This window comes from Hippocampus zosterae, chromosome 18 (genome assembly GCF_025434085.1).
Source record: "Hippocampus zosterae strain Florida chromosome 18, ASM2543408v3, whole genome shotgun sequence".
In the NCBI taxonomy this organism is placed as follows: domain Eukaryota; kingdom Metazoa; phylum Chordata; class Actinopteri; order Syngnathiformes; family Syngnathidae; genus Hippocampus; species Hippocampus zosterae.
The window spans coordinates 13,751,598-13,779,342 of NC_067468.1; the positions used below are offsets into that span (position 1 = coordinate 13,751,598).

At 47.9% G+C, this 27,745-nt stretch overlaps 1 protein-coding gene across 2 annotated transcripts; it reads right to left on the reverse strand.

The window, feature by feature from the left end:
• Positions 1-4,013: 4,013 nt before the first annotated feature.
• Positions 4,014-27,667, reverse strand: ctif (CBP80/20-dependent translation initiation factor). 2 transcript variants are annotated; one of them, XM_052051292.1, is made up of 13 exons: positions 27,458-27,667; positions 23,812-24,046; positions 23,076-23,147; positions 22,852-22,974; positions 22,653-22,726; positions 22,452-22,556; positions 22,268-22,346; positions 16,304-16,380; positions 11,115-11,574; positions 10,593-10,886; positions 8,999-9,154; positions 5,852-5,905; positions 4,014-5,693 (listed from the first exon to the last, which is right to left on the reverse strand). In XM_052051292.1, the coding sequence occupies exons 2-13, from the start codon at positions 23,986-23,988 to the stop codon at positions 5,448-5,450; spliced, it is 1,917 nt and encodes a 638-aa protein (XP_051907252.1). In that variant the 5' UTR covers positions 23,989-24,046; positions 27,458-27,667; the 3' UTR covers positions 4,014-5,447. The 2 variants fall into 2 exon arrangements, with proteins under 2 accessions (XP_051907252.1, XP_051907251.1); XM_052051291.1 differs by lacking the exon at positions 27,458-27,667 and adding an exon at positions 24,140-24,625.
• Between the last annotated feature and the right edge of the window lie 78 nt (positions 27,668-27,745).

The window sequence follows — 27,745 nt, forward strand, 5'->3', positions numbered from 1 at the left end:
AATTGGGATGAACCAGGCCAAGAGAAAATAGCTAAAGAGCAAAATGACTGATGATGATGATGGTTTGCATCTTCCTCTCTTGTTCTCTCGTATTTTAAAGGCGGTTTCAAGACCAGGAGTACAGCGCGGGAGGGCCGAAAAGAGTCCTCGAGTAATTCGGGTACCTTGAAGAAAGAAAAAAAAAAAGTGCTCCTGCAAGACGTTGAACCATTTCTTAAAGTTAAAAGTCAGACTCTTTTGGAGGGAAAAAGGGTAGCCGATTGTTTGAAGTGAAACAAACGCGGGCTTCTCGCTAATGACGACAACGTTCATTTAGCAACGTTTATTTTCTAAATCTATCTTGATGCGAAACTTCTCCACAGCACGAAAAGCCTTCATTCAGAATGCAAATATTGCTTCGAATTCCGACTTAACTTCCGCGTTAGCATAAGTTACGGATAAACTCGCTACGGCGCCGCCATAGCACGCGAGCTTTGTCGTCAACCGAAGAAGAAGTTGGGCAGCGTTTGGAAGTCATGTAGAGGTTGTGGAATCTCCCCGGACAAAGTAGCACCTTGTCCGCGAGTCCATGCGAACCGCCGGCCGGCCTCTTTAAAGCCTGTTGATCCACGGGGGTGTGGGGGCACAGGGGGGGGGGGGCACCTTTGAGCCACTGGGCCCGTTCAAAGTGGACAAACGCATCCAGATGTTTTCATAACGACGGCGTTCAAAGCCTCGCTGCGGGGCTTGGCTCTTGTTTCCTGACTTCATTTTTAGCATGTTGACGAAGAAAAAAAAAAAAAAAAAGCCGAGCGGCGCGGGTTGCCTGGCAACAGGGTCGAGCCTGACACTCGCTTCGCGGGAGCCTGGCAACAAAGACGTCCGCGGACGTTTGCGGCCACCTCCCCGCACAACAGCCGCTAACGGCGCCGCTTTCCCGTGGCTCATTATGGGGCAGGTGCTAATTTCCGCTTGACGGATGAGTTGACGTATCCTGGTCTGGAGTGGGAAAGCAAAAGGAATTCCCGAGCTCTTCCCGTTTCCTCATTCCTTGCGTTCTTGCCCTCTCCTCACTCGGTGCCACATTCCATCTGTCGGCGTTGGCAGCGTCCGCGTGGAAAAAGCAGCAGCCGGCCAAGCTAACGGCGGGGCGCGCTAGCGCGCTCGTGACCGATAGACGGCAACGGTTCATGTTTGTGATTCGGAAACGTGACTTGAGATGAAACCAAGAGGGGCCATTTGAAGATGAACGTTGCCATAAGTTGTAATAACCAGATGGCCATTTTGTATGTTCTTTGTGTGACTGCTTCCAAAATGGAGGAAGGCTCCTGCTACTAGCTTCCCTCGCCGAACGACGCCAAGCTAATTTCAGGCACCAAGAGCCCAAATGATTTGGACTTTGGAGAGTCGACGTTGAGCCGTCGCTCTTGAAAGGCCTCCGCGAGGCGAGCGCGAGCGCTTTTGGCTCCGTTTAAAACGTGATTTACTGACTCAGGAGTTCCCGCGCCCCAAAAGGGCCGCCGAGACACTTCATTCAGGAAGCGTAAAGGTCGCGATATCATTTCCTGCACTGCCAGTCCAGGAAGCGGCGACACGGCTTTCCAGTTTCCGCTTGGGTTCATTTCAGCTTCTAAAAGTTTCACCTGAGCGACGTTTGGATCGTTGCCTCACGACGATTTGTTTTGGCTCGCCCCCCCTGCCCCCCCCCCCCACCACTCCTCTGCCATGTCATCTTTGACAAGAGTTGCGTTTGCTTGCGTTTACTTGAGAGGCTCGAGAAACGCGGGTGTGATTCACACAAAATAATGTTTTGTCATCTCTCTCTGCGTGTCTTTTACTTCCTGCTCGTACCCATTGAACAGATTTTAGCCTTTTGCGAAGAAAGCCACGATCATAACGGTCTTGACGGCACGTTGCGACAATATCCCGCCGGCCAGGCTTTGCGTGAGTAGAATACGCAGGTGGGTAACTTGTGGATGTTCCAAGATGCAGCGGTCCAAAGGTCGAGCCGGAAGCCCACGGTTATTGATTTCTTTCCGAGAAGTGTGTTTTTTTTCCGTAGCAGCAGCATCTGGGGAGAAGATCCTTTGGCTTTTTAACTCGACTTTGTCTTCCGCGATGTGTGGCCTCCGCGACCTCCACGCAAGCAAACTGAGTTTTTTTTCTTTCTTTCTTTCTCCACGCAGCGCACCGAATTGCACGCCTGAACGGGAGCGCGAGGGCCTCAAGGCCGCACAACACCTTCCCCGGAAGGAAGCACGAGGTAATGAAATCGATTGGATTCTTTCAACCCTACAAAGGAGATTATTGAACGATCGGAACTCGCCACTGCATTCAAACGGAGGGCGCCGTTAAGGTTTTTTTTTTTTCGCCGTCGTATCCCCATTAAAACTCAAGAAGGATTTTGCTTGGATAAGATAATCCCTCATGTTTGAAGGAGCTTTTGGAAGCTTGAGCGAAGCCCGGAATCATATCTGCCGTCATGAGGCCTTTGATCTCATTAACCTGCACATCATCAATCCGATAAGGATCTTGTAGGACGCGGCACGATAATCTCGTGAAGTTTGAAGGAGCCGCTTTGGATGCCGACCTCCCGTCCCGTCTCCACTTCGAATCGTCTCCGTTGCCTGTGAGCTTCTTTGATCTCGCCAACCGACCGATGTCCCTTAAAAAAAAAAAAAGTCTCTTGCGGCTTTCATTAACAGGAAACAAACATTTTCTCGGATGCCAGAGAGAGCACCACCCAGAATCACAGAAACGCTTCCGGACTAGGCCAGCGGGGGGGGCGCACGCGCGCCACCGAGTTACCGCTCCAAAGTTGTCGTGCGGCGAATGCGCGAGGCCGTAACGGCCGCGGCGTATGTAAATAAGGCTTGCATTGTGAGCAAAACATATTTTTGTTCGGTTGTCTTTATCTCCCCCCCCCCAACCCCCCCCCACAACTTCCAGAAGAAAAAGCAAAACAAACAGACATCCGAGTGGAGCCTCACCCGAGTGGAGCAATTAAGTTTTAATATTCATGACAATATGCAAAACAGGCTAGCCGGGGGTCGAGGGGCTCTAACGGGCACAGACAAGGGGGGGGCTGAGCTACCCCCCCAGCCCCTTATTTTTTGTTTTTTGCATAAAAATTCGCATTGGTAATTTACCACAGTAGTCCCACCATCTACTAATTTGCCTGCAAGGCAAGGTCGGGATTACACCTGTTTCACAAGTCTTCACCCCCCCCCCATATATACATATTATATGATCTTAACTTAAATAGAAAGCTAGAAATAAAACAACATGGGAAAATAACGAGTTACAATCATCATGACATCATCATCCAAGCGATGACGTTTCTATGACGCACGTTCTGAGTTCTTGATGCAAGACAAGAGGAAATAATAAAAAAAAGGTGCGCCGTTTGTCAGCACAAGCGTGTCCGCCGTGTTTGAGGGGTGCAAGGGTACTTGACGTCACATGCTAAAAGCTATGGGCTAAATCTTAGCTATAAGGCCGGATTGATTTGGCTTTCGGGCGACTCGTCAAGTCTTCACGGCGCTTATAAGGCACTAAAAATAATGTTAAAAAAAAACAGAATAGGTCATTTGTCGGCCTCAAGCGGCGCAGAACTGCGACGCCGTCGTACCGTTACACCCCTTGAGCGTCATTGTGTCCTCGTTCCGGGCTGACATCATTCGAAGGACAAACGCATTGCAAAAAAAAAAGATAAACAAAGCTAAAATGTAGCGGCACCAATGTAAGTTTGGGCTTGTCATGCACAATGTATTCATTTCTTCTTCTGATCTTGTTGAAAATACGTCTCACTAGTCACGCTAAATTGTAGCCGCTCGTAACGTAAGACGGTGGACGCAATCCCTGGATTGTGTTTGTGTATTTTCAACCCCCCGCCCCCCCCAAAAAAAAACCCAACAAGCTAAATCCTGCTGGAAATCTTTTGGCCGTTTTCCCACATTTCTTTTGCTAACATCAACTGTTTAGTTTTTTCTTTCTTTAAGGTACTTGCAAATAGACTGAACGCGGATTACAGAGAGCTCATTCACAGATGCTACATGACCGATCGCAGCGTACATTAGCGTCACATATACATTGAGTTTCTTTTTTTCTTCTTTTTTTTGGGGGGCTATGTGGTCTTCATAATACACAGGCGAATAAATGTCATTATTCCGCAAACATAATAAAATGATCAAATAGTGTCAATGTTGAACACGCACCAGTTCACGGCAAAGGAGTAAAAATGTGAGCTACACTTCACATTTGCATTACACTTCCATTATTTCCTTTTTTTTTTTTAGCTCAACAAAAAACTTCCTCTCACTGCAGCAAAAAATTTTTTTTCTGTCCATCAGTTTTGTTTGTTGACAGCAAACCAACTCGCAACAATGCTAATCGACTCCCAACGTGTGCAAGAAAGTACATGTACATGGCGAAAATCCGCAAAACAAGTTTTTAGTGCCACACTGAAAAAAAGAGGAAATTTTTTTTTGAAGAGGATTATAAAAGAATTTTCACTGGTTTTGAGGAAGCTTTTTTTTTTTGCTTTATGAACACAACTCCAGTCCTATGATGACATTTTTCCTCACAAACTCCTTCTCCTACGACAATTTTATTCCCCTTAAATGATTACTTTTGTAATTGACAACTGGGCAGCCTTTTTTTTTTTTAATTGTTGCTATCGTGACTCAACATGTCGTTCTTTTGAGTCTCCCATTTCCTGTCATATTAAAACTTGACAGTGTGGCACTAATATTCCTTGTGAGAATAAGATATTAAAATCATAGGTCATAAATACAGATTAAAAATAAATGTGGCTCGGGGGGCCAAAACAGGAGGTTGAACAGTACTATGTGCTTCTTTTTTTTTTTTTTAACGATGACCCCCTTGTTTCCTCTTTTTTATATCGGCGAGCGGGATACAGGGTTACTGCGTGTGTTTATGGAAGTGTGTGTGTGTGTGTGTGTGTGTGTGTGTGTGTGTGTGTGTCTCACGAGGGCTCAAGCCGCCATCTGCCACCCTACTCGAGCCAGCCTGATCCTTATCCCGAGCCCAGGCGGGCCCAGCAGGCCCGCTGTCTCGTCCCTACAAAAAAAGGCTTCCTGCTAAGGGAAGGAGACAAAGGGTGGGGTGGGGGGTTATGAGGGGGAGGGGGTGGCTGCTGTAGGCATGCTGGAGTCCCATGGCGAGACCTCCTGACCTGGTGGGGGAGGGGGGGTGAGGGGTCCCTGCGGAGAGGAGGGCAGACGGCGCAAACAACCCGCCGTGTCTGCTCCCTGCCTCCATTTTCTGTCCGTTATCAGCCACGAGGGCGAGAGGATGCGACGGGAGGAGGAGGGGGACATATGACAATGAAGACAGCCCCCCCACACCCCCAACATACATGTCTCTATTCGCATGGATAAGCTCCTGCCGTACAACACTGCCCCTAGTGGCCCAAACGCGCCCATAGTTCGGGAAGATATGGCGCGTTAGGCCGTGACGGCGGCGGCGGTGGTGGTGGCGGCGGTGAGTTTATGGATGGTGCGGTCGTAGTACTGCGTGGCGGGAGCTTCCAGGGGACTCCAGCAACGCGCGTGGAGCTCCACCACCTCCATGAGGAGCGAGCGGGTCAGCGGCGACTCGGCCGGGCTCAGCATCTTGTCGCGCACGGCCGCGAGCAGCTCCGTCATCATCTCGGGCAGCTGCTCCTCCAAGAGGTGCCCGGCGCTCTGCAGCTGCACGGGAGGAAGAGAAGAAAAAAAATGCGGGTGAAGAAAATACTGTCTGTATGTTACATGATAAAGCTACTCTTAACGCCTGGCGGGACAGTGAAAAAAAAAAAACCCAAAGAGAACCCTGGTACTACGTAAGCGAGCGCGTATTTGTCCGTTACCTCCAGGGAGCAGCACAGCACGGCGTCGTCCTTCACGTCTTTGGACTGCAGCAGCTACCAGAGGGACGAGAAAGGAAGCAGTGCCAATTTAGACCGAGGCAGATGCAAGCACGGCGACGTCCGGAGGTGAGACGCCATTTTACAGCATCGTATATACACAAAAGAAAAAAAAAATAATTAAAAAACGGGATCAATTTCTAGGTAGTTTTACGTTTCTAACAGTCCATGTCTATCAATCAAAATAGAGTGGAAAACGTTATTTTGGTTGATCGATGGAAAAAGCGAAACTTCGATCAGACAAATTCATGAAAGACAAACTAAACCGATTTCTGTCTAAAAAAAAAAAAAACAATGATTTGTTCCTCACTCTGAGCGTGATGTCATCGTTCAGCTGCCCTAAATTTGTGCTTCTTTAACGAAAGCACCGACTTGATCATTTCACGTCTGTCGGACTGGTTTTGGAAACTGTCCATATACAAACCGTTTTTTCCGCTATTTTCCATAGAAATGTTCAGAATAAGAGTAACACGATACCACGAACGTACAGTACTTCTATCACTAAGCGTGACGGCAAACGTCCCAACGCTTCAAATATTATATATTTCCATTGCAAATATTCAAATGCAAGACAAACGACATAAGCGGAGACATCCACATCAATTTGGATGAAATTTGACAGGAGTATTTTCTGCACATCATGTCTGGGAACACTTAAAAAAAACAACAACACCTTGAAAAGAAAGAAAGAAAAAAAAAAGCTAATTATATGGTAAGCGCACGGACATCTTGACTGTCATCTCCCGCCTTTCGACGTCACCTTCTCGGCACGCCCGGATGGACGCGGTGACAGCGTGACGATGGCACGCGGGCGCGATCGTCGCCTAATGAGTTCTCTGGGGGGGGGGGGGGGGGAGTCTTGCGCAGACGTTCAACTCAAATGGTCATTGATCACACATTCGTCTGCCGTCCGTTCGGTTGACGGTTGGGATAACAAACCCAAAGTTTCACGGCATCTTCTGACAAGCCGGGAGCCGAGCGCCTCCTCGTTTGTTACATAACCGAGCAGGGAAAACCTCGGGAATCTCTTGTGAGTCCCGTTTAGTTTGTTATTTTTTGTCTCCCAAAAAAATCCACCCCCTCTTTGTATTTGATCGGAAAAATGAAAAGAGGACAAACGCAACGTTTGACGAATAAATAACGCGTCACGGATGGCTTTTGTCAAAGAATGCGGCAATTTCCACGCAAACGTCTCGGCGTTCGACTAAAGACGTGCACGAAACACCGCCAGTTGGAAGACTTCAAACGGGCTTGCGACGGTTGCATAGCAACACTATTTCTGGCAAAAGGTGGCAGTGGTCCCGCCTCTTTCATCAAGTATTAGTCTACTCAAGCGTGCCAAACCCAAAGCGCACGACGGACACTTGATTAGGGACACAGCCACGCCACAAAACGGCGTTCCTTCAACGGGCCAAGGCTCCGCCCTGTTCCCTCACTAGACTCTGCGATTAGAGATGGAGGAAGAAAATCAATACATTTACGAGCAATTTGGTTAAATTGGATCATTTCTCACATTTAGTGCGTGAGAAGGGCCGATTTGTGGCGAATGCAACATAGCACCCTTAACGAGTACATTAAAAAAAAAAAAATACGCAGAGCGGGGTGTAGACTCGATCACTTGTTTTTTTTTTTCTCATGAATTCACCGGATTTGTTATCAAAGATTTTAGAGGACAGGTGTTAAACTCAAGGCCGGGGGGCCCAGCTCCGGCCCGCCACGTCGTTTTTTTGTGGCCCACAAAAACAAATCATACGTGTCCATTTCCTTGATACTTACAATAAAACATATAACAATAAAAGATGAGTTTTCTGAAGAAACAAGTTTCCCGCGACAGGATACGCATCTAAAAAAGTAAAACAAATCCATTGTATGTTTTGTCGCCCCCCCCCCCCCCCCCCCACACACACACATCTCGCCTGCACAACAACAGGCTATTCATCAATTAATCAAGCTTGTATTTAAACCGACCCCAAGAGGAAGTCGTTTCCGTGGCGTGTTTTTGCCGCGGCAACACGCTGATACTTGATGAATAATTCACAGACAAATATCCCGTTTCTCACTCATGTTCTCCTGTTTACCCTCCGAGGGAAAAATGTACACAATTTAGCTGGGGAAAAGTATCGCTTGGACTTTTCTTCAAACGTCAACGCAAAAGTGACGATTCATCTTCCGAAGGCCGCATTCGCACCAGACACGAGTCAAATGACGCGATCGCCGTTGTTGTGTGTTAAACCGGCATTTGGCGTTTCGGGGGAGGGACGATGGCATTTCGTCGCCATAAGATGCAACTAGTACAAGATAATTAATTGAACGGTAGCGGCCCGGTAGTCCAGTGGTTAACACCTCGGCTGCACAGTGCGGAGGTACCGGGTTCGATTCCAGCTCCGGCCTCCCTGTGTGGAGTTTGCATGTTCTCCCTGGGCCTGCGTGGGTTTTCTCCGGGTGCTCCGGTTTCCTCCCACATTCCAAAAACATGCGTGGCAGGCTGATTGGACACTCTAAAGTTGTCCCTAGGTGTGAGTGTGAGTGCGAATGGTTGTTCGTCTCTGTGTGCCCTGCGATTGGCTGGCAACCGATTCAGGGTGTCCCCCGCCTACTGCCCGAAGACAGCTGGGATAGGCTCCAGCACCCCCCGCGACCCTAGTGAGGATCAAGCGGTACGGAAGATGAATGAATAGTACAAGAGTGGAATTGCATTTATTCCCATTGCTCCCGCTCGTCTCTTCATGCAGGCGCCGCCGCCGCTAATGAAAAAGCATCAACAAAGCCGGTGTGCGCCACCTGCGCTCAATGGATGAGCGCTTGCTCGGTTATGGTGGAGCACTTAGTGGCCACTAAGCGGGTATTTCCCCCGGGAGTGACAACGAAACAGGAGCGGTGGGGGGTGGGAGACACTCACAACACTTTTGCTCATTCAACTTTGTATGTCAATTGGTTGGCTTTTTTGGGGGGGGGGGGGCATTGCAAAAGGAAACAACTGGTAAAAAGCAATAACTTTTTGGAAGCGTAACTTCCCGTAACGTGGAACGCTTTTACACACGTCGCAGTGGTGGTTATTCTGTACAATATTGTCGCGCTAACAATACGCACCTCTCGCAGGCAAGTGTAGATGGGACACACCAAGACCCGAAACGGCTCGCCGGAACTGCTCCTCATGATGCCAAACACCTCACACAGGAAGGTGATGAAGCCCAACCACAGCTCCACGTCCGACCGCCGCAGTTCCTCGCGGCGGGCAAAGTCTTTCTGGAGATTGAGAGAGAGGGATGAGTGACAGCTCGCCGTGTCCAAAGGAATTTTCTTGGTATGCAAAGACGCAAACTATAAGTAAAATAGTGGCCAGCTCGCTGTTCAGAATGCTCAGCAACGGTAAAAGCAATCTGTGATTTTTTTTTTTTTTTTAAGGTCGCGCATGCATTAACCTTCCAGCCTTCCACCTGAAACAAATGTCATGAATTTCGAATACTAATGCACCGTAAAAGTGGCATAAGCGTGTGAGAGTTCATTCTGGTTGAAGTGCAATTATGCAGATGTTGCGGCAGGAGTAAAACTTTTAACCCCCCCCCCTCCCCGCCCACCGCCGTGACATATAACATTTTCCTCGAGTAAGTCACACGCATTCGGTCAAGCGGAGGTGAACGACAAAATTGTGTGGAAAAGGCCGATGGACGTCTCGACTACTAATGAGCGCAGCGGCCACGCAATAATTGTCGCCCGTATTGACACACGGGCGGGCCTTGAAATAATCCGATTAAGCGGAAGCCTTGGCGAATCCACGTGTGACATTTACGGTGTCTTCAAGCAAAATGTCAGGAACAAAAGGGGAATGAGGAGGACAAGAAAAGAAAAGGAAAGGAAGAATAGAAGTGTGGGACGGTATTTGCATTTTTTTTTTACACTCCCCCACCCCTCAATATTTGATGAAAAACTCACCAGTACGCTTTTACTGTCCTGTAACACCCCAAATGCTGCCAGTGGTGAAGTGATACGTTTGCCACCCCCAGCTAACTTCATGCAAAAAGGCAGACCACACCCTGGACCGGTCACACGCCAATCACAGAAATGGGGGGGTCGCATGGACACAAATGTAATGGACGTGCACATTTACTCCCGTGAGGAATCTTCAGTTGCCACTGATCTGCATTTTCGGTGCCAATGTCCTGCCTCCGCCCCCACCATCTCCGCGCTTCCTCATGCGATTGTCTCTCCTCACCCACGACACCACGGGCCACTGCCATCCGACTCCCACCCTCGGCCTCTGCAAACCATCTGCGCTCTTCTCGCGAACCGGACGACTCACCCGGGGCAGAAAAGTGTCCCGAAGTGGTCAACTGAGACGAGCACGTCCACATTTATTTATTTATTTGGGGGAAAGGGGACGGGGAGGGGGGGGGGGGTTAAACTGAACCATGCAGAGATGTTGAGGTCTTAGTGATAATCCGAGAAAGCACAGGTCATCCTTTTATGCTTTTTCAAGCGATATCCATTTGAAGTTGAATTAATTTGGTTAATTGTGTGAAATTGGTGATCAAGCGTGTCTTGAAATCCTGCCAGATAGTCACTCTGATGGCCTTTTTTTTTTTGGTCAGTTATTGTCATCAAAACCGGTCGCCCACCCTGTGCCTCAACTGTCCTTCGCACCCCCCACCCCCTCCCCGCCTTGACTTCTGCATTGAAGACTTACCTGCAGCAGATTGAGAAGCAAGGACCGGAACTTGGTCCCGTCCACCATAAAGAGCGCCATCTTGTTGCACAGCTTGGCGGCAGTGGCGGCGAAACTGCGGTCCGACACGGCCTTGTCGTAGATGCTGTCCACGACTTGGCTCAGGGTTTCCTCGGAGCGCGCCGAGCTCTGTGCCTCCTCCATGAAGGAGGCCAGTTGCTCTTCCACGCCGCCGCTATTGCTCCTCATGCCGTTGAGCAGCCTGAGCAGGCGGTCCATGCCGGGTGCGCCCAACACCTCCGTCAGTGCCTCCTCCTGGGGGAGCACAAGAGTCATTTCTGGTAACTGAATGGTGACAGGCATTCGTAACATTCATATTTTTTGGAATATCCCCCCCCAAAAAAAAAAAAAAAGTGGTTAAATGACTAAAACACCATTTTGTTTGTGTGTGTGTGATAAAGATGAAAGTGGCCTGCAAACTCATGCACAGCGTCTTGATTGGCTTAATAGGGAAGGAGAGGAAGTAAGCAGCTTTTGCCGTACCTTGTCCTTTAGTCTCCTCTCCAGCCGCTCCTTGGACGAGCGCAGCAAGCTGATTTGGGACACGCTCTGGCCCGACGAGCTTTCTTTGCCGGCCGCCGCGTCTGACAAAACGTTAGCGTCCGGCGCCGACTCAGCCTTGGAAGAGTCGCGAGGCTCCTCCATCTGCCGCGCGTGCTTGTCACTTGTCTCGATGGTCTCTTTGGTTGCTCTCAGAGGTAGTCCCCTTTCGGGACCGGCGGGGATCTGTTGTCCCGTAGCTTTGTGATTGGAGTGCCAGCGTCGGTTCTGGCTGCATCCGTGCGGGTGTCCGCCCTGACGTTGCCCATGTCCGCCTTGATACTGGCGAGGCGAGCGGCCGTTGTTTCTGTTGTCGCCCGTTTCCGTCGGGCTGGGTGACTGCTGATCCCAATGGTGCTGCGGTGACGGAGATTGGTTCTTACCTCCTCCCTGAGCCCGTTTCCTAGAGTGGGGAAATACTGTCGTGATTAGCTTAGCTGTGACGTAGCATCATGACATGTCAACCACCCCTCGACGACCGACGCCCCAAAGTCACGCCGCTTACATGTGGATGCATGGTGAGCTTTCTCGTCCCGCTTAGGTCTGTCCTACTGATCTGTGTGTACTTGACAAGTCACCAACATATGGTCCCGGAGATTAACCACGCCGGGACCGAGAAGCCGATCGATTATCTGGCTCAGCCTAATCATTAGCAAACACGAGTGGCCATTTTGCTTTTGCTGCGCCACCTCCGTTTGAATTGAATTTGAATTTTCGACTCGTTTGACTTTTGGATTACTAAAACGTCTGAAAAGATTCAAATCTGCTCCCAGAAATGACTTGAAAAGAGACGACGACGCAACGTTGTGGGAGGCTGTGAAACTTGACACGAGTTGGCACAGGATCAGCGACTCCACCGTCGGTTTCGCCGTTGCTCACAAAAGCCTGACCCCCTTAAGCCTTAACTGAAAGGACCGCAGCTTTCAGTACACATGGTCAAAAATCGCGGCCAAAAAGGAAAATAAAAAGGTGAATAGAAGCTAAGACTCGCCGCGGAAGCTGTATTTATCTGTGGGAACAATATGGCGTACAGGAGGCGATGAGCTACGACTGCCTTGACGAGTTTTCAAGTTTACGAACGGCGTTTAAGGAACTAGTCGTTTACGCAGCAGCCAAACATGACTTAGCTACGTAGCTACGACTGCCTTGACACGAGTTTTCAAGTTTACGAACGGCGTTTAAGGAACTACAGTCGTTTACGCAGCAGCCAAACATGACTTAGCTACGTAGCTACGACTGCCTTGACACGAGTTTTCAAGTTTACGAACGGCGTTTAAGGAACTACAGTTGTTTACGCAGCAGCCAAACATGACTTAGCTACGTAGCTACGACAGCCTTGACGAGGTTTCAAGTTTACGAACGGCGTTTAAGGAACTACAGTTGTTTACGCAGCAGCCAAACATGACTTAGCTACGTAGCTACGACTGCCTTGACACGAGTTTTCAAGTTTACGAACGGCGTTTAAGGAACTATAGTCGTTTACGCAGCATCCAAACATGACTTAGCTACGTAGCTACGACTGCCTTGACACGAGTTTTCAAGTTTACGAACGGCGTTTAAGGAACTATAGTCGTTTACGCAGCATCCAAACATGACTTAGCTACGTAGCTACGACTGCCTTGACACGAGTTTTCAAGTTTACGAACGGCGTTTAAGGAACTACAGTCGTTTACGCAGCAGCCAAACATGACTTAGCTAGGTAGCTACGACTGCCTTGACGAGGTTTCAAGTTTACGAACGGCGTTTAAGGAACTACAGCCGTTTACGCAGCAGCCAAACATGACTTAGCTACGTAGCTACGACTGCCTTGACGAGGTTTTCAAGTTTACAAACGCCGTTTAAGGAACTACAGTCGTTTACGCAGCAGCCAAACATGACTTAGCTACGTAGCTACGACTGCCTTGACGAGGTTTCAAGTTTACGAACGGCGTTTAAGGAACTACAGTAGTTTACGCAGCAGCCAAACATGACTTAGCTACGTAGCTACGACTGCCTTGACGAGGTTTCAAGTTTACGAACGGCGTTTAAGGAACTAGTCGTTTACGCAGCAGCCAAACATGACTTAGCTACGACTGCCTTGACACGAGTTTTCAAGTTTACGAACGGCGTTTAAGGAACTACAGTTGTTTACGCAGCAGCCAAACACGACTTAGCTACGTAGCGCAAGTAGGTGGACTTACCGTCACGCAAAACTTTGCTGTTATTATTATACCGGTTGCCTGAGCGCGAGTTAGTTAGCGCATAGCTACCCCGTGCACTCTGGAAGTTGTTAACTGAAAAGCCAGAAGTCTACAAAGGTAAGAGGAGGGTGGCGGGGGGCTATTCAAAGGGGAGACTAAGTTCCTTATCGGACTTCAAACGGTCTTGTGTTTCAGAAATGTGCTTACTTTAAAAGTATTTCTCCTCTCGCATCAAGGCGCCAGCCCAAGTAAATGCTAATGCATTTTATTTATAAGCCGCTTTGTGCGCGTTCATCGGGTGTGCGTCCTTTCTGGCGCTTCGGCGCCACTCTCGCGGGGAGGTTGGGAGACAGTTCATCTGGTGGGGAGCAAACAACCGCCTCAAATATTCTGCATCTTTCCGAGACGGATATTCGTTAAGACGAGCGGAGGGGCGGCCGCGCTTTTCTTCACCTCCTTCGACAAAGTGACAGGCTACAAAGCCGTTTTTCAAGGCCGCGATATTTCCACCATTTTTTTTTTTGACGGCACTCATCGCAATCGCTCTTAATGCTGAGCGACAAAAATGAAATTGCGTTGAACGGGACTAAAGAGGCGAAGGGATTAGAATCTATCGCGGGGCCGCGTGCCGCTCGTAAGGAGGCGACGTGAAAGTTGAGCAGGACAATATCTCGCTCACGCTAATGATTAATTTGATCTTTACGACAGCTGTTAGTGGAGGCTCACGTCTCGTAAACCTTTCCCCAAAGCGCCAGAGGCGAGGGGGTGAGAATGAGACGGTAATAAAACGGTAATTATATTTAATGACGGCTGAGCTCGGCGGCGGCGATGCTCGCGCCGGCCGTCTATCAGTCACGTCGCCGCCGATGAAAACGTTCACACCCGCGGCGGCTGATGAGCTTTCAAAGTCGCCCGCCGCGCAAACTCGGTTGTCTCTGAAGCCATCAACTCGTTAAATAGAAGAGTAGTTTCGGCATAATGTGTTTTGTGCCATCCGTGTAGTCATCATAATTAACTTGTTTGATCTTGTCTAAGTTGATGGGCTTTTTTTTTTCTTGTAGATGCTCATCGACACACACACAGAAAAAAAAAGCCTCCTCTCAGCCCCAGAACAATCCTAAATTGAATCGGTACCAACCTGGAAACTCAAACGCATGAATGTGATTTCAAATTTATGCATCACAGAGGTAATGGCTAAAGTTTTATTTTTTTTAAATTGTATTTTATTTTTTTATTTTGATGGCGATGCCAATGTTTGGATCTACAGTATGTCGATTGGTGATCGATCGCTATTGGTTCTCTTTGCTCGATCGAGACGAATCGGCCCAAGCATGGAGGATGGGGGCGGGGAAGGGGGCGGAGCCTTTTTAAACACGGTCGTAGCTTCACACTGACCACGACACGGTGGAAGCCTCCGCGGTACAGCCTCAACAATATTTGAGAATTTTCGGTTGGATCATGAAGATGACCATGCCCAAAACTACAAAAAAAATAAAAATAAAAATCAGCTCGACAACCGCAATTTGTTACATGTTGAAAGTACCATGAACGCCATCAGCCTATTTCAGGCAACAGAACGAAGAGATATATTTAAAAATTGAGACGCACTCTGCCCCGTGTCTGCAAGCGGGACATTCCAGTAAATCACAACTCATTTCAGCCGTGCCTGACGTGCCTCCTAAAGTCGAAACACATGGGAGGGAGTGCCTCCCCCCTTGGCAGGCTTTTTACTCGACAGCGCTGCGCCTTCTGGAGCACCACACGTAGCGTATCAGATGGTACGCTCGCGATGAAAGATTGGTAACTATACATTAAAAAAAAATATTTTGTTTGGATTCGGACGACATTTTCCACAAAAGAGGAAGCTGTGGAAATACAAAGTGTCCGTGCCAGGGTCAAACGGCCACCATCATAAAAACTTTATTGACTAGAGAGGCAACGTTTGATGTCAAGTGGAAAGCTCTACTCCGCCCCCCCGTTCCCCCTTTGTTATCACTCATAATTTCCTGTGATATCGTCAGAAAAAGGCAAAGGAAAATGATCAAGAGCTTTGCTCATGCCTGTTGTGACGTGTGTGATTTTCAAAGCGGTTGGTTCAATTCCAAATTGCGGGCATTCTACTTTCTGAGGTTACACTGTAGTTTCTCCACGGTATTTTTTTTTTTTCCCTTGCGATGACTCAAAACGTGCAGAAAAGTCTTTGCTCGTGTGTGGTTTAAGCATTCTCTGATAGAGTCAAATTAGCCGGGAATGCTTTGACACAAGCCTGCAGAACATTGCGGTCTGACTCTTATTTGGCCAAGATGCGGTCGATCCCTCTGACATCAATGTCTTGACAGTCGTGGCTATGCAAAATCAGTCGACGCGTTCATTAGAAGATAAAAACAAACCGTTCTTGGTGGCGACAGCACAGCAAAACGCACACAAACGAGGACAAAAATGTGCCTGGAACGATCAAGTTTTTGTCATTTCCCTCCAATAAAGTGCAAATCCCTTGCTACGACCAAAATAGCTCTGGACAGTGGCAATTAATTCATGTACTTTGCAATAGTAGTTAGCTGAATTTCTTTTATCCATACCAAACATACAAGACAAATATTTTCCCCTTTCCCGGCCGGGTTGCTTAGCAACCCATGAACAATTTTCCAATGTCATCGGGGCAGTCAGTGAGAGAATCGGGTTCCCATCGGCCCCATCCTCCCCCTCTCAAGAAGTTGCAAATCCGTTTTCATTGCAAAAAACAAAGCATGTTTTTAATGTTTTAAAAAAAAACATTGAATGTGTCTGTTTTATTATTTGTCTAAAGTCTGCATTCCCGCGTCGATATTATTTGGCAGGCGCTACGAATTGGCTGCCTGACATCTGACTTCATTGCACTAAAACCTTCCCAGGAGTTTGCATGCATGTGTGTGTGTGTGTGTGGGTGTGGGCGGAGCTTCCGTGCGTCATTACCGTCGGTCGTTCCTCTTGCGTCGGAAGAGCTTTTTGGTGTGCGCGATCTCAGCCTCATTAGGAAGGGGTGGGAAGACCTGTTCGGCACAAATCATACAGACAGCTGACGTCAAGACCAGCAATCCCGGTGTGGACAATTTCTAGACAAGTCAAAGTGCATCGCAAACACGCTCGTTCTCTATATATATGACATCATCCAAGACCTTTTTTTCCCCGATGGGCTGCTTTCAATCAAAAAAGGAAGTACTTGATTTATTTGCCCCCTGAGAAAAAGGTCGGACAGTTCACTTTGCTACAATGCACAGTTTGCAATTCCATCTGCAAACGTTGTCACGGGTGCCAAAAGAAGCACTGCTAAATGACCGATTAAGTGTAGTTCGGCACGCTTTTTTTTTTTTAAGGCTATTGTAAAACTGGCGTAGCAATCATCGTCCTGACAATTTATTTATTTAGTCACTGCTCCTGTAATCATCGGGCTGTCTCTGAACTGTGCTAATTGAGTTGTATCGATTGGTGGCTTCGGCGGACCCGGCCGGGGGCACGACGGGTTAAAGAACAGTGACACACATACGGCTCTTGCTACGGTTAATCTCATCACATAGTTGCGTTGGGTTCTTCGCAAATGCACTTTGGAACAATCATCGGGCTCTTTCAAACGGTGCGCTCCCAGCAACGCTTTTGCAACTATGCGTGTAGTTGCCGCGGTGACACATCATCCTGTAACTAGCGCGAAAAACCGGAGCCCTTCCGCAGACAGTCCCGGTGGCCGATTCAGCAATTTGACTGAGGGGGGGGGGGGGGGTGGTGGAAACTCAATCAAGTTGTCGGTCTTGTCCTTGTCCCTTGGCCAACGTGGTGGATTAGATCATCAAACCGTATCTTAACCCCGGACTTTATTGGACCGCCTTGACCTTGTCACCTTTCCGGCGGCGGCTCTCAAAAGCAACGGTCAACGGCGGGATGCGATTTTTCTGGAGGTCAAACACGACTGCCGCATCATCATTGTCATTCAGAGAGCCTTGATGAGTGCGGCGAGTGCCGAGTCAGCGCGTTCTGGCCTCTGGAGGCGCAGCAGAGATGCAGCTCACATACTTTGTTAGCCATCTAATTAACATCCATTGTATGGAGAAAAAAAAAAAGGTTAAATGTAGTATCAACAAAGAGGTATTCAATTAGCAAAACGCAGGCGACGAACCATATGCGCTGTATAACATGCGGGCAAGGCGTGTCAATGAGAGGATGTTGACCTGGCCGCATAAATTCCTAGAAAGAAAAAAAAAAACAGACAGCGTCGCTAATGCTAGCAGGACGCTAGCGCAAAGGAAACGATGTACAGTAGATAACATAACGGCTGTACTGAAATCTCCCGGGCGTACGGCGAAAGGTCATGATCTCATTACTGTTGTTGATGGTTTCGTCAGAATGGACGCTGCTTCGCTGAAGGAGGTACGAAAGATGAGGAAGGAAGCGGGGAAACGCGGAGGGGAGTCGGACCGAAGCGCTACACAGGACTTTCTCGCAATGGCGCAAAGAGTGAAGCGCATTGTCTTTGCCGCGCCTTCAAGTGGAACAAACAATTCTGGCATCATTTCGGAGAACTCCATTGTTTCACACACTCTCTCTCTCGCTCTCTCGCTCTCTCTCTCAGCTTATTTATGTTGGCGGGGAAGGCGACCAAAAGCGATAAATTTAAAAATGCCCCAGGAGTGGCATTACAGGACAGGTTGTTGAGCGCACGGAGGGTTGGGGAGAGAAGTGGTGCAGCAATGGCAACGTGAGAGATTGTAAATTTATGGCTGCGAGCGCATAAAAGCTTGAGGGAGGGACACTCAAGTACAACATTTTTCCCTCACATTCCCACATGGATGAATGAGACTTCTTTCAATCTATAAATTAGCTGCACCCAACAAAATCACATCTACATGCATAAAGGCGCATTTAAAAAAAAATTAATAAAAATCATTAATGTACACGTGTTGATAGTTTTCAATGTTGACATTGTGCTTGCGGTGGCTGCCTTGCCGGCGACTCTTTCAGGAAAGTTGACAAATTATTGTAAATTTCCCCAGTGTGGGACGAATAAAGGATATCTTATCTTATCTTATCAAGTGGTCTTTCAAGGTTTATTTTCGGTTGAGTGGCATACAATCACGAAATAAAAATCCAATAATGAAACGATGAAACATATTTTGGGTATGGAAAAAAGTCATCAGTTTTAATCCTATGAAAGTTGCAAAATGAAACCAATTTTTCGCAATGGCATTTTTTAAAAGGCCATTTTTTTTCCACCAGAGAATTTTAATTGTAGAAGTGACAGAGAGTAAAATGAGATTTTTGGGTGAAGTAAAATATGGATCATCAGTGTAGCCGTTTGTTACTGGCGTCAACAAGAGCAATGCAAAGGATCTCAAGCTACAGCCTCCTATAGTGCTGCGACTACCAGAGAATACCTGGGAATTGTATTATTTTTTTAATCATCTCAGAAAATATACCTTTTGATCTCCAAAACATTTAATCGTGTCTCCCCCGACCCTTTTCCAGCACAGCCCCAATCCCTTGGGCATAGCTATAGCTTCAATCACTCATTTTTTGCGTGGTATACGAAATGCCATTCAAAATTATGAATTGATCAAAAGACAACCTGACGAGCGGGACTTCAAGCGCAATCGGATAATCGGCGCTGACAAGACCAGTGTTGCCGTCAATGCGAACCCAAACTTACACCTTAGGTCTCATGTCAATGCGGAGAATTTCTCCCGTGTTTTCGAGGGGGGAAAAAAAAATCCCTGTAGTATTAGATACCCCGCAGTACTGGATTTGCTTGGTGTTTGATGATCGCTACTTGGGGGAGGGGGGGCTTTTGATCTAACTTTGTAAATGATGCTCGCCTGCAGTAAAGAAACGGGAGATTTGCAGCCATCACCGTCAGGTACAGTGGCTGTGATCAATGTGGAGGCGAAAAGATGCGAGGTCCTGACATCTACATGTCATTACATGGATGTGATCTGAGGCCGCCGACAGACCCGCGGTAACAACAAAGCAGCCCGGTGGTCTGGATGCGGGAGGAGATGGGGGGTGTGGGGGGGCCGGCATTGTGGGATCAAAGTGTCGGGTAGGGTGTGGGACTGCGGGCCCCTATAGAAATGGAATGATGCGACACCCACTGCTACAGCGGCGGGTTGCGCGCGCTCAAGCCTCTGTTCTTGTTCAGCACTCCCAGTGAGACGTCAATCAAGACGCGCGCTCGGAGTCATACGGTACAGCGTTACATTGACAGCCAGCTCATCATCTCGGATCAATCAAAGCTCGATTGCTAGTGTGCTCGTTTACATTAATGTGGCATTTCGATGAAAGCAACAGAAGTCAAAACGGTGTGAAAATTAGCTCCACCATTAGCAGTGTGAGTTGAGTTAAGCCCCGCCTATTTGTGGGTCGTTATTTACAAATTCACCAAGTCGTGCTGTGCAGAAGCTCACCAATTTGCATTGCCGGGAGCTCTTCTGTAGCGCCCTAAAATGCCGCAGGACGGCACCAAAGAGCGCCTCATTGAGTCCAAGAGTGAGTGTTGCACTTCATTCAGCCTTTAAGCACCAAAGGAGCAAAATCGCAAATGTCTTAATTGAGATTCGAGAATCAAGTCGTCGTCTTTTATTGGGGGAGCTATCTCTTGGAAGGAGATGCTGTGGCGATCCAACACTCACCAGGAAAGAGTCAATGATATCAAAGCAGATGGCTGTAAATGTCTTGATCGTGATTCATTAATAAACTGCTTACGAGGAAGAGCGAGAAAAATCAAGAGACATTTTAGGGCGCCAAATGATTCATCTATTATGAAAAACAATTTCGGATCAACTCAAACAAAATTAGGAGATGCCGACGTTTCATCGGCTAGCGACGAGACGCAAAGCTTTGGCCGTGCCAAAGGGTCGTACTGCAGAAGTGACCAGCGCATAGTTAACAGTACAGGATCCAGAGCTGGGACAATGGCAGGAAGAGACCACAGGGTGGTGTGTGAGTGTGTGTGTGTCGGGCGGGGGGAGAGGGGGGGGGGGGCTACCGGTCACCACGACCCCCCCCCTCACCCCTCCCTGCATTTTGTTCCACTGCCCACCAACATTTGAAAGATGTGGGGAACCGCGAAGGACGTCAAGTGGAGCGCAGGGAGGGAGGATGAGAGGCACGGCGTCGGAGGAGATGTCAAATATCAAGCGCGATAGGAGATGAAGTCAGATTGGCGGGTGGGAGGAGGAACATGAAAGAAAGCGTCTCAGGTAAAGGCCCGTGTGTGAGTGCAACGCAGTTGACAGCTGGTAGACAGTCCGGGCCAAGCTCCCTCGCCCCCCCCCCCCCTCCCGAGGTCCATTTCCCGGCCCAAGTCCTGCTCGGCTGCACGTACGCGGCCAGGCACAGGGGCCGGCCAGTCTGCGACACGTCTCGGCTCCGGGATGCCGCTTTGTTCCCTGGCCAGCGAGCGGATATGTCCTCAGTGACTGCTCTCGCCTAACCTTCCCTTTCTGCTGCCTTTCATTCTTGCAGGACATCGTAATCTCCGACACAGACGTACGACAACAACGCTCAATTCCTTCAGGCTGTCAATTGATTTGGTTAGTCGTCGATCGATCGGTTGATCGTTCTACCTCTCCGGGTAACATTGTGTCAGAGCACATACCGAGAATTTAATGACAATAACGGATGGAGTAAATTGCGTATCTTGCGTAACTTTTAGTATGAAACCGTTTCGACTCATGGGTGGTGGCGAAAGGTGTTTGTAACTATAGACGACATCGATTCCCAGGGTCTCCTCGGCACACGTGAGGTGAAGCCCAGCCCTTCATGTGGCTCCTACATGAATAACTGGAAACGGCGCTCTTGGCTCGTGATCTATACAATGAGGAAGTTGTCCTTAACAGCGCAAGCAGTCCAATCGTGGCTCAAAACGCCGCATCAAGGTAGCGATGGCACAGAGGTCGGGAGGGGAAGGAAAGGGGGAAAGGGGAGCGAGGAGAAGACGTTTTGGCTCGGACAAAAGGGAAGGAAGAGAGGGTGACATTTGTGAACGGAGGCTAGCGCCTGACACCGCAGCCAAACACAAATCACCTTTGGAAAACACAATGCGAGGTGTAACATGAACACATCTGCAAAAGCAGTTTTAAAGGTTGTTTGGTTTTTGTTTTGTTTTGTTTTGTTTGACACTATCTTCAGGAAGACATCTTTAAAATCACTGACAGGAATACACAACATGGTCAAAGGGCCTGGGTCAACAAATTCAGTTTCTCGGGTTTTGCTCATGATATGTTTGGTTTGGTTCTATAAACTACTGGCAACATAAATCCAAATACAATTTGCAATGAAGGAGTGATGGAGGTTTCATTTAGAGAATTAATTTGAAGAAAATGGTCAAAATGACAAGAAAAAGGCCCAGGGTTTGGGGGGTCTTTAGATTTTTTCCCCCCCAACAGCTTCCATGTTTATTTAAAGGGGACATATTATGGAGATGGGTTGGCCTGCCCTCCCATCAAGTGCGAAATTAAAGAAACCAAGTCAATGCTGAGCTGCCAACCTACAGAAATTCACTTCCATAACAATTTGTCTGTATTTAAAAACGGTGTTGCAATTCTGTTTTTGGGGTACTGAAATGAATGAAGTCACGTCACAGGTATGACGTTCAAAAAAAATTGAGCTCCATTAGTGTTGTACACACATTACACCACCAGGAGGCAGTGGTGCAATTTGGAGCGCTGTACACCGCAGTTAAGCGAGGAGCCACCAGGTGTCGCCACAGGTTTGTTTATAGTCAGCCTCTTTTCAACTGGAGATGTATTTCTCCCCCCTACCTCAATAGTCAGCCAGAAGATAGTGTCAAGAAACCTGTCAAGGTTTCCTGCCTGTGAACCGCTGTATGCAGTGTTATGAAAGTAATATTTATATATCTTCTAACAAAAAATAAAAGGGTGTGTAACTCACAGAGCACAGATGGGGCAGAAACTTCTCTATGTCATTTAAGTATACGCCATCATCTTCCTCAAACTTGTTTTTGCTCATTCTGAAACAGAAAAAAAAATGGTCCACATTAGGGAAAGGCATCAAGGAGCAAATGGCGATATGTATCATAATCGACCACATTTTGAGCAGAAAAGGCATATCATACCCCTCTCGGTCGATGTGCGGCAGGTGCTTTGGTATTACTCGTGTGTGTTTCCTGTGGAGGTGACTAAAGTCGAGCTTCTCTGGCTGCACATCCCAGCCTGTACCCCTGTGCATCCCACAGAAAAACATCACATTACGTGAAAAAGAGATACAGTACATATAACACCCTCTCCTCCCTGAGGATCAGGAGCCAAGAACGTACCCGCGCGAGTCCATTGTGTTGGCCGCCCATATGTCTGTGCCAAGGATGTCAAAGGAGACATCTTTGTTCCCATTCTACAACACAACGCAATCAACAGAAAAGGAAAAACATATGAACAAGACTCATCGGCAGCATGTGAGACATTGGATATAATGTGGCTTGAAAAACACAAGACACGAGGTGTCATTTGAGCCGGCACCTTGGCCGAGCCTCTGAACTGGTTGTTCCGCCCCCTACTGCCATCTCGGGAGCCAGAACCCGGTCTGGACCCAGAACTGGGCCTGGAACCTGAGCTGCCGTTACTGCTGTGCTCCCACTCATCCTGCACACAGGTGAAAAAAAGGGGGGGGGGGTCTGTTTCATCCTGCTGCAAGAAAGGGCCAACTCCCACCCTACAGAACACACACACACACACACACTTACTGGCTTTGAGGAGCTTCTCCCCTGAGATGACGTCCAGCTGCCATCTTTGTAGTCGTTGCAATCATCTGTCCACTGGAAGAGGAAAAACAACAGCATGGATGCGCTCATTATCAGGATAAGAACACCCAACCACTGGTTTGTGACTGTATCTAAAAATTATATCGCTTACGGGAATAAAAAAAAATAAAAATGCTCAGAGCTGCGGCTGTCATAAAATAAGTTGGCGTGACACTCCGTTAAGTTAACCGTTAAGTTACGTAATTGCAGTAGTCTTGGCGTAACTACAAGCAAAGCTAGTAGTATAAGAGTGTAAGAGTTTAGGAGGGAACTCGTTGATTGTTGTTTTTGTTTTTTTGCAGGTGCTTATGTAAGCCCGTTATGGCTCACCGGCATTAAGGTGTAGCAACTTCATCCAAGATGTATTTTTGTTCTAATACATGTTTGGGGTCATTTATCTATTTGAAGAATTGTTATTTGATTAACTACAAAAATTAAAATAAAAGAAATGCATTTATGTTGATACTTTAACTAATTCTTATGATTCATGATAATGTACATAAATACAAAAAAAGTCATTGTTATTTTTTTAAATAAAATAAACGTGAACTGTTTTTTATTTTGTGTGCGTGTGTGGTTAAAATATACAAATGACTTGGTCCGCCCGCCCATTTTAAAAATCAGAGTACAACCGTTGCATGCCAGTCATCTATGAAAAAAAAAAAAAAAATGCACTAACCTGTGGCACCTTCCCACCATTGTCCATGTCCAGGTCGTCGTCCACCTTGTCTCCCAGCAGCCCTTGCACCTGGTACTCCAGGACGTAGCTGTCGATGAACCGCTCCAGCTCCTCGATCTCCTGCGAGCGCGTGCTGCCGGCCTCGGATGACGCCGAAGCCACTGACGAGCTCTCCATGGCGACCGAGAAGGCGGCAGGTGGGAAGCGAAGAGGGGAAGCGGCGGAGGAAAGTGACCTACGCGGGGGGGGGGGGAGACTGTCAGAGCGGAGTCGGCAGCGGCAGGAGATGGTTTTTCCCCCATCGACGCATCGTAACGACGGCTCTCACCTCATGATCTGAAAGCAACACATCGCGTTACGGCTGTCCACCAGCATCCATACATGCACCATCTTTTCACAACGGCCTCGACGGGTCTGACCTTTTAACTACATCAAAACCCTCACACACACACACACACACACCCTCCACTACTGTCAACATCCTCAGTGGGCTGTTCTGTTTGTTTTTCCACCTCATTTCCCCGCCACTTGGCCCACCCTCCCGTCGGGTCTGTGTGTGATCACCTGACCCCTCCAGCCCTGGCTCTTAAGCTCCTTTACATCACAGCTTTGATCGGCGGCCATGCAAAGAGGATTTATCCCCAACGAAGCACGCGGAGCGCTCACGACCGATGCCTGGCGAGTCGCCGGGGAGTCCTCGGCGTCAGTCTGGCTATACCTGGTTAGCCATTGAGGAGTAAGAAATTCCAAGCTAGTGGCAGCGTTTTCATTCAAAACGGAGCAAGGTCTATGGACTATGTGGCTGACTTCTGGCATTGGCAAAACCCCCCCCCAAAAAACCCAACAACAACAATCTGAGGTCTGGTGGCCCAAATGGGTGGGGTCACTTCCAGGTTATGATGGAATTTCGAAAATAAAAAAATTAGACAAGGTGGCAATCACCAAGACTGTGCCCGCTGGTGGCATTTTTAAGGGGGCGTGGCTTAATCGAGTGATGTCAGTGACCGGTTATTTTCTGAGCGTCTGGACAAGAGTTATTGGCTTACCGCAGCGACTTGCAAGTGTTGGCCGTCACTCAAAAATCACATCGAGGAGGGGGTGGGGGGGGACATCAGTCAAGGGACCACCGTGTATTATCCAATTGTCACATGATTAGTCGTGTTTTGCCGTTTTACAGCCCATCAACGCGGTTGGTGCGCCGCCACATTATTTCATATTCAACCCACGGCTGAAAAGTCAACCGATTTATAAACGCACAATGACAGGCCTGGTCATTCCCATTGCGACCTAGTGCGATGCCCTTGACACGCAGGCTCCATTAACTGCCTCCAATGGATATTGACCCATCCGAATCAATCCCGATGAGCACTATTGACCGCAAACGCTGTGGTTTCCTTTTTAGCCTCGTGCCGCATAAACAATTGAGACACTTGTCTGGTATGCTTTAGATGCCCGCCGCGGTTACACAACCAGTAGACATAAAAAAGCATAAGCCCGGAGCTCAAACAGTGGGAATGCAAGTCAGGGTTCCCACCACACACACTAATGCATCTAATCTGCTCTACTACAGACTGGCTCTCTTAATCATCTCACACAGCGGGTTCCCAACAAATTTGGCGTATTCCGTTTCCGAGAGCAAGGTCACGACGAGGATCGCGCGCTGTTTATAGAACAAACTGTAGCCACTCGAATTGGCACTCGAAGATTCCCAAAGAAGCTTTTGAAGTTGATTTCTTGCTTGAGCGAGTCGAGTTTAAAAAGGACACGGGTGTCGCGACAATTACGTTGATCCACATTCGTCCGCATCACTTGCCAAGCGTCTTGGTGGGTTGACCATCTCAATGTTGTTTTTTTGGTCTTCCGCCGTTTCTCTCCAGCGTGGGAATCCGCGTCCGTTTTAGAACGGACCAAAAAAGGCGCACGTTGGAATACCTCATATCCATCTCATGTTCTGCAACCCAAATGTCACAACAAAAACATGGGAATTAACCTTACCATTGCAAATATTTCAGTGGGGGAACGAATGTGCGCAGCGGCGCACGAATGTAGTAGCCATGTAGCACAAGGACGGAACGCCCAGTTACTACATTCATTTTCTCACTGATTCTGATATTTACTGCCTGGAATTGTCTTGCCTTACGCAATTACCGATAGACTACGGCGAGTTAAGACTTGGGTGCAATTTCAGGTTACGTTCTTGCCGGAAAATTTAACGTAGGCGGTGTGTGTGTGTGTGTGCATGTGCAAGCATAAAATGAGACCCAGGGATGAAGTTACAACGAGCGGTTGAAACTCTCAGGTAACGATGACCAGTAACATCTCTTTAAGGCGTTTCAACGAGAGTCGAGTGAGCAGAACATGTGAAGGGTTAAAGCACAGCCTGCCAATAACGCCACAGACAAAAGCTAAGCGCCAATAAGACCACAACAATGAGCATGGAGCTACGCTAAGCTAAAGGCATCGTTGTTTTTCAGAGCAAGGCCTCCGTGCGGGCTCACTGACCTCGGTCACACAAAAAAAAAACATGTTAGAGCTGCGACAGCTTTTTTTCCTATTATATTGTGCAGGTTATTGATTGTACGAAGGTCGCACAACACTTTGAAATGATTCCTCTTGGTCTCATCCCACCATTTGAACAGTGGGGAGAGCACTTGTTCTGTCCTCTGTATAGAAGGCAGAGAATAAACAATATGTGAAATGTTGACAAAGCAGTCAATGAACCCGAATGACATGCAAACAAACAAAATGTAGCAGCATCTCGGAACCGCAAGGCTTCTAGGGTTCTAAACGTGTGGTTCCATTTCAAGTGACACATATCCTACACGGCTGTGTTTACACTTACGGACATATGAAATCATATTTCAGGCATCTTTATTGAAGATGCCCAATTGCGCCACACAAAATAAGAGTAATTGTGTCACTTTGAACCATGCAGTGGACATCCAGCCTTGGATGCAGAGGCTTGCATTCCATTTGCCGGCTAAAGTCATTCCGTTGGGACAAGAATGCAAGGAATGTTCCGAGCGTGAAAAGTCATACAATTAGCTTCTGTAGATTTTGGGCAGATGTTGGGATCATTTCTTCAGGTTGTGTTGTGTAATGGATTGGGAGCACACCGCTGGATCTTTCGGAATGTCAGTCCAGTACATGTTCAGTAAAGTCACGAAAGCAAAGAGAAGAAAATGACGCCCATCAAAACAAACCCCGTCGGTGTCCTCGTCTCTTACTCGACCATAACCACGCCCATATTGCAGGAGAAGCTACATCCATTAGCCACAAGCTTTAGCATCCCACAACACATCTTCATCACCCAATAAATAAATAAAAACACCGTAATGTGAACAACAATGCCAGTGTCCACACATGGAGGTAAAAGTCACGCCCAAGCGAGTCATCCCAAAGCGAGTCGCCCAACGATGCTGCCCCGACGCCAACTTTGCGGCTAACCGGCTGGCTAACGCTAACAAACGCAAGACAACAAGAGCGCATATTATGGACTGACAACCACATTATTACCCTAAAGGAAAATGTAGCAACACCCCAGGAAGAGGACATTTAACACGTCAACCTGGTTATGTGTGCTTTTAGCACTGAGAACAACACACACACACACAGAGACATGGCTAGTAATGAGATTAATGCTCACCCGAATTGAGAATGTGTCTCGAAAACCCGGGTTCACCTCCTGCTCGGATCAAACTTGCCGCGTCATGACTGTTACTGTGTTTGTTTAAAAAATATAAATAAATAAAATGGAAAGAAATGAATAAAGGGGGTTAGCTATGGAGGTAACGACAACGAAGGAAAAAAAGCGGAGGGGAAAGAGGGAATGCAAGAATGTGACGTCTAGTCCGGTTTGCTGGTAGCGTTGACACGTGCAAACTGAGATGGTGCATCATGGGAAATGTAGTCAATGGACAAATAATCATATTAT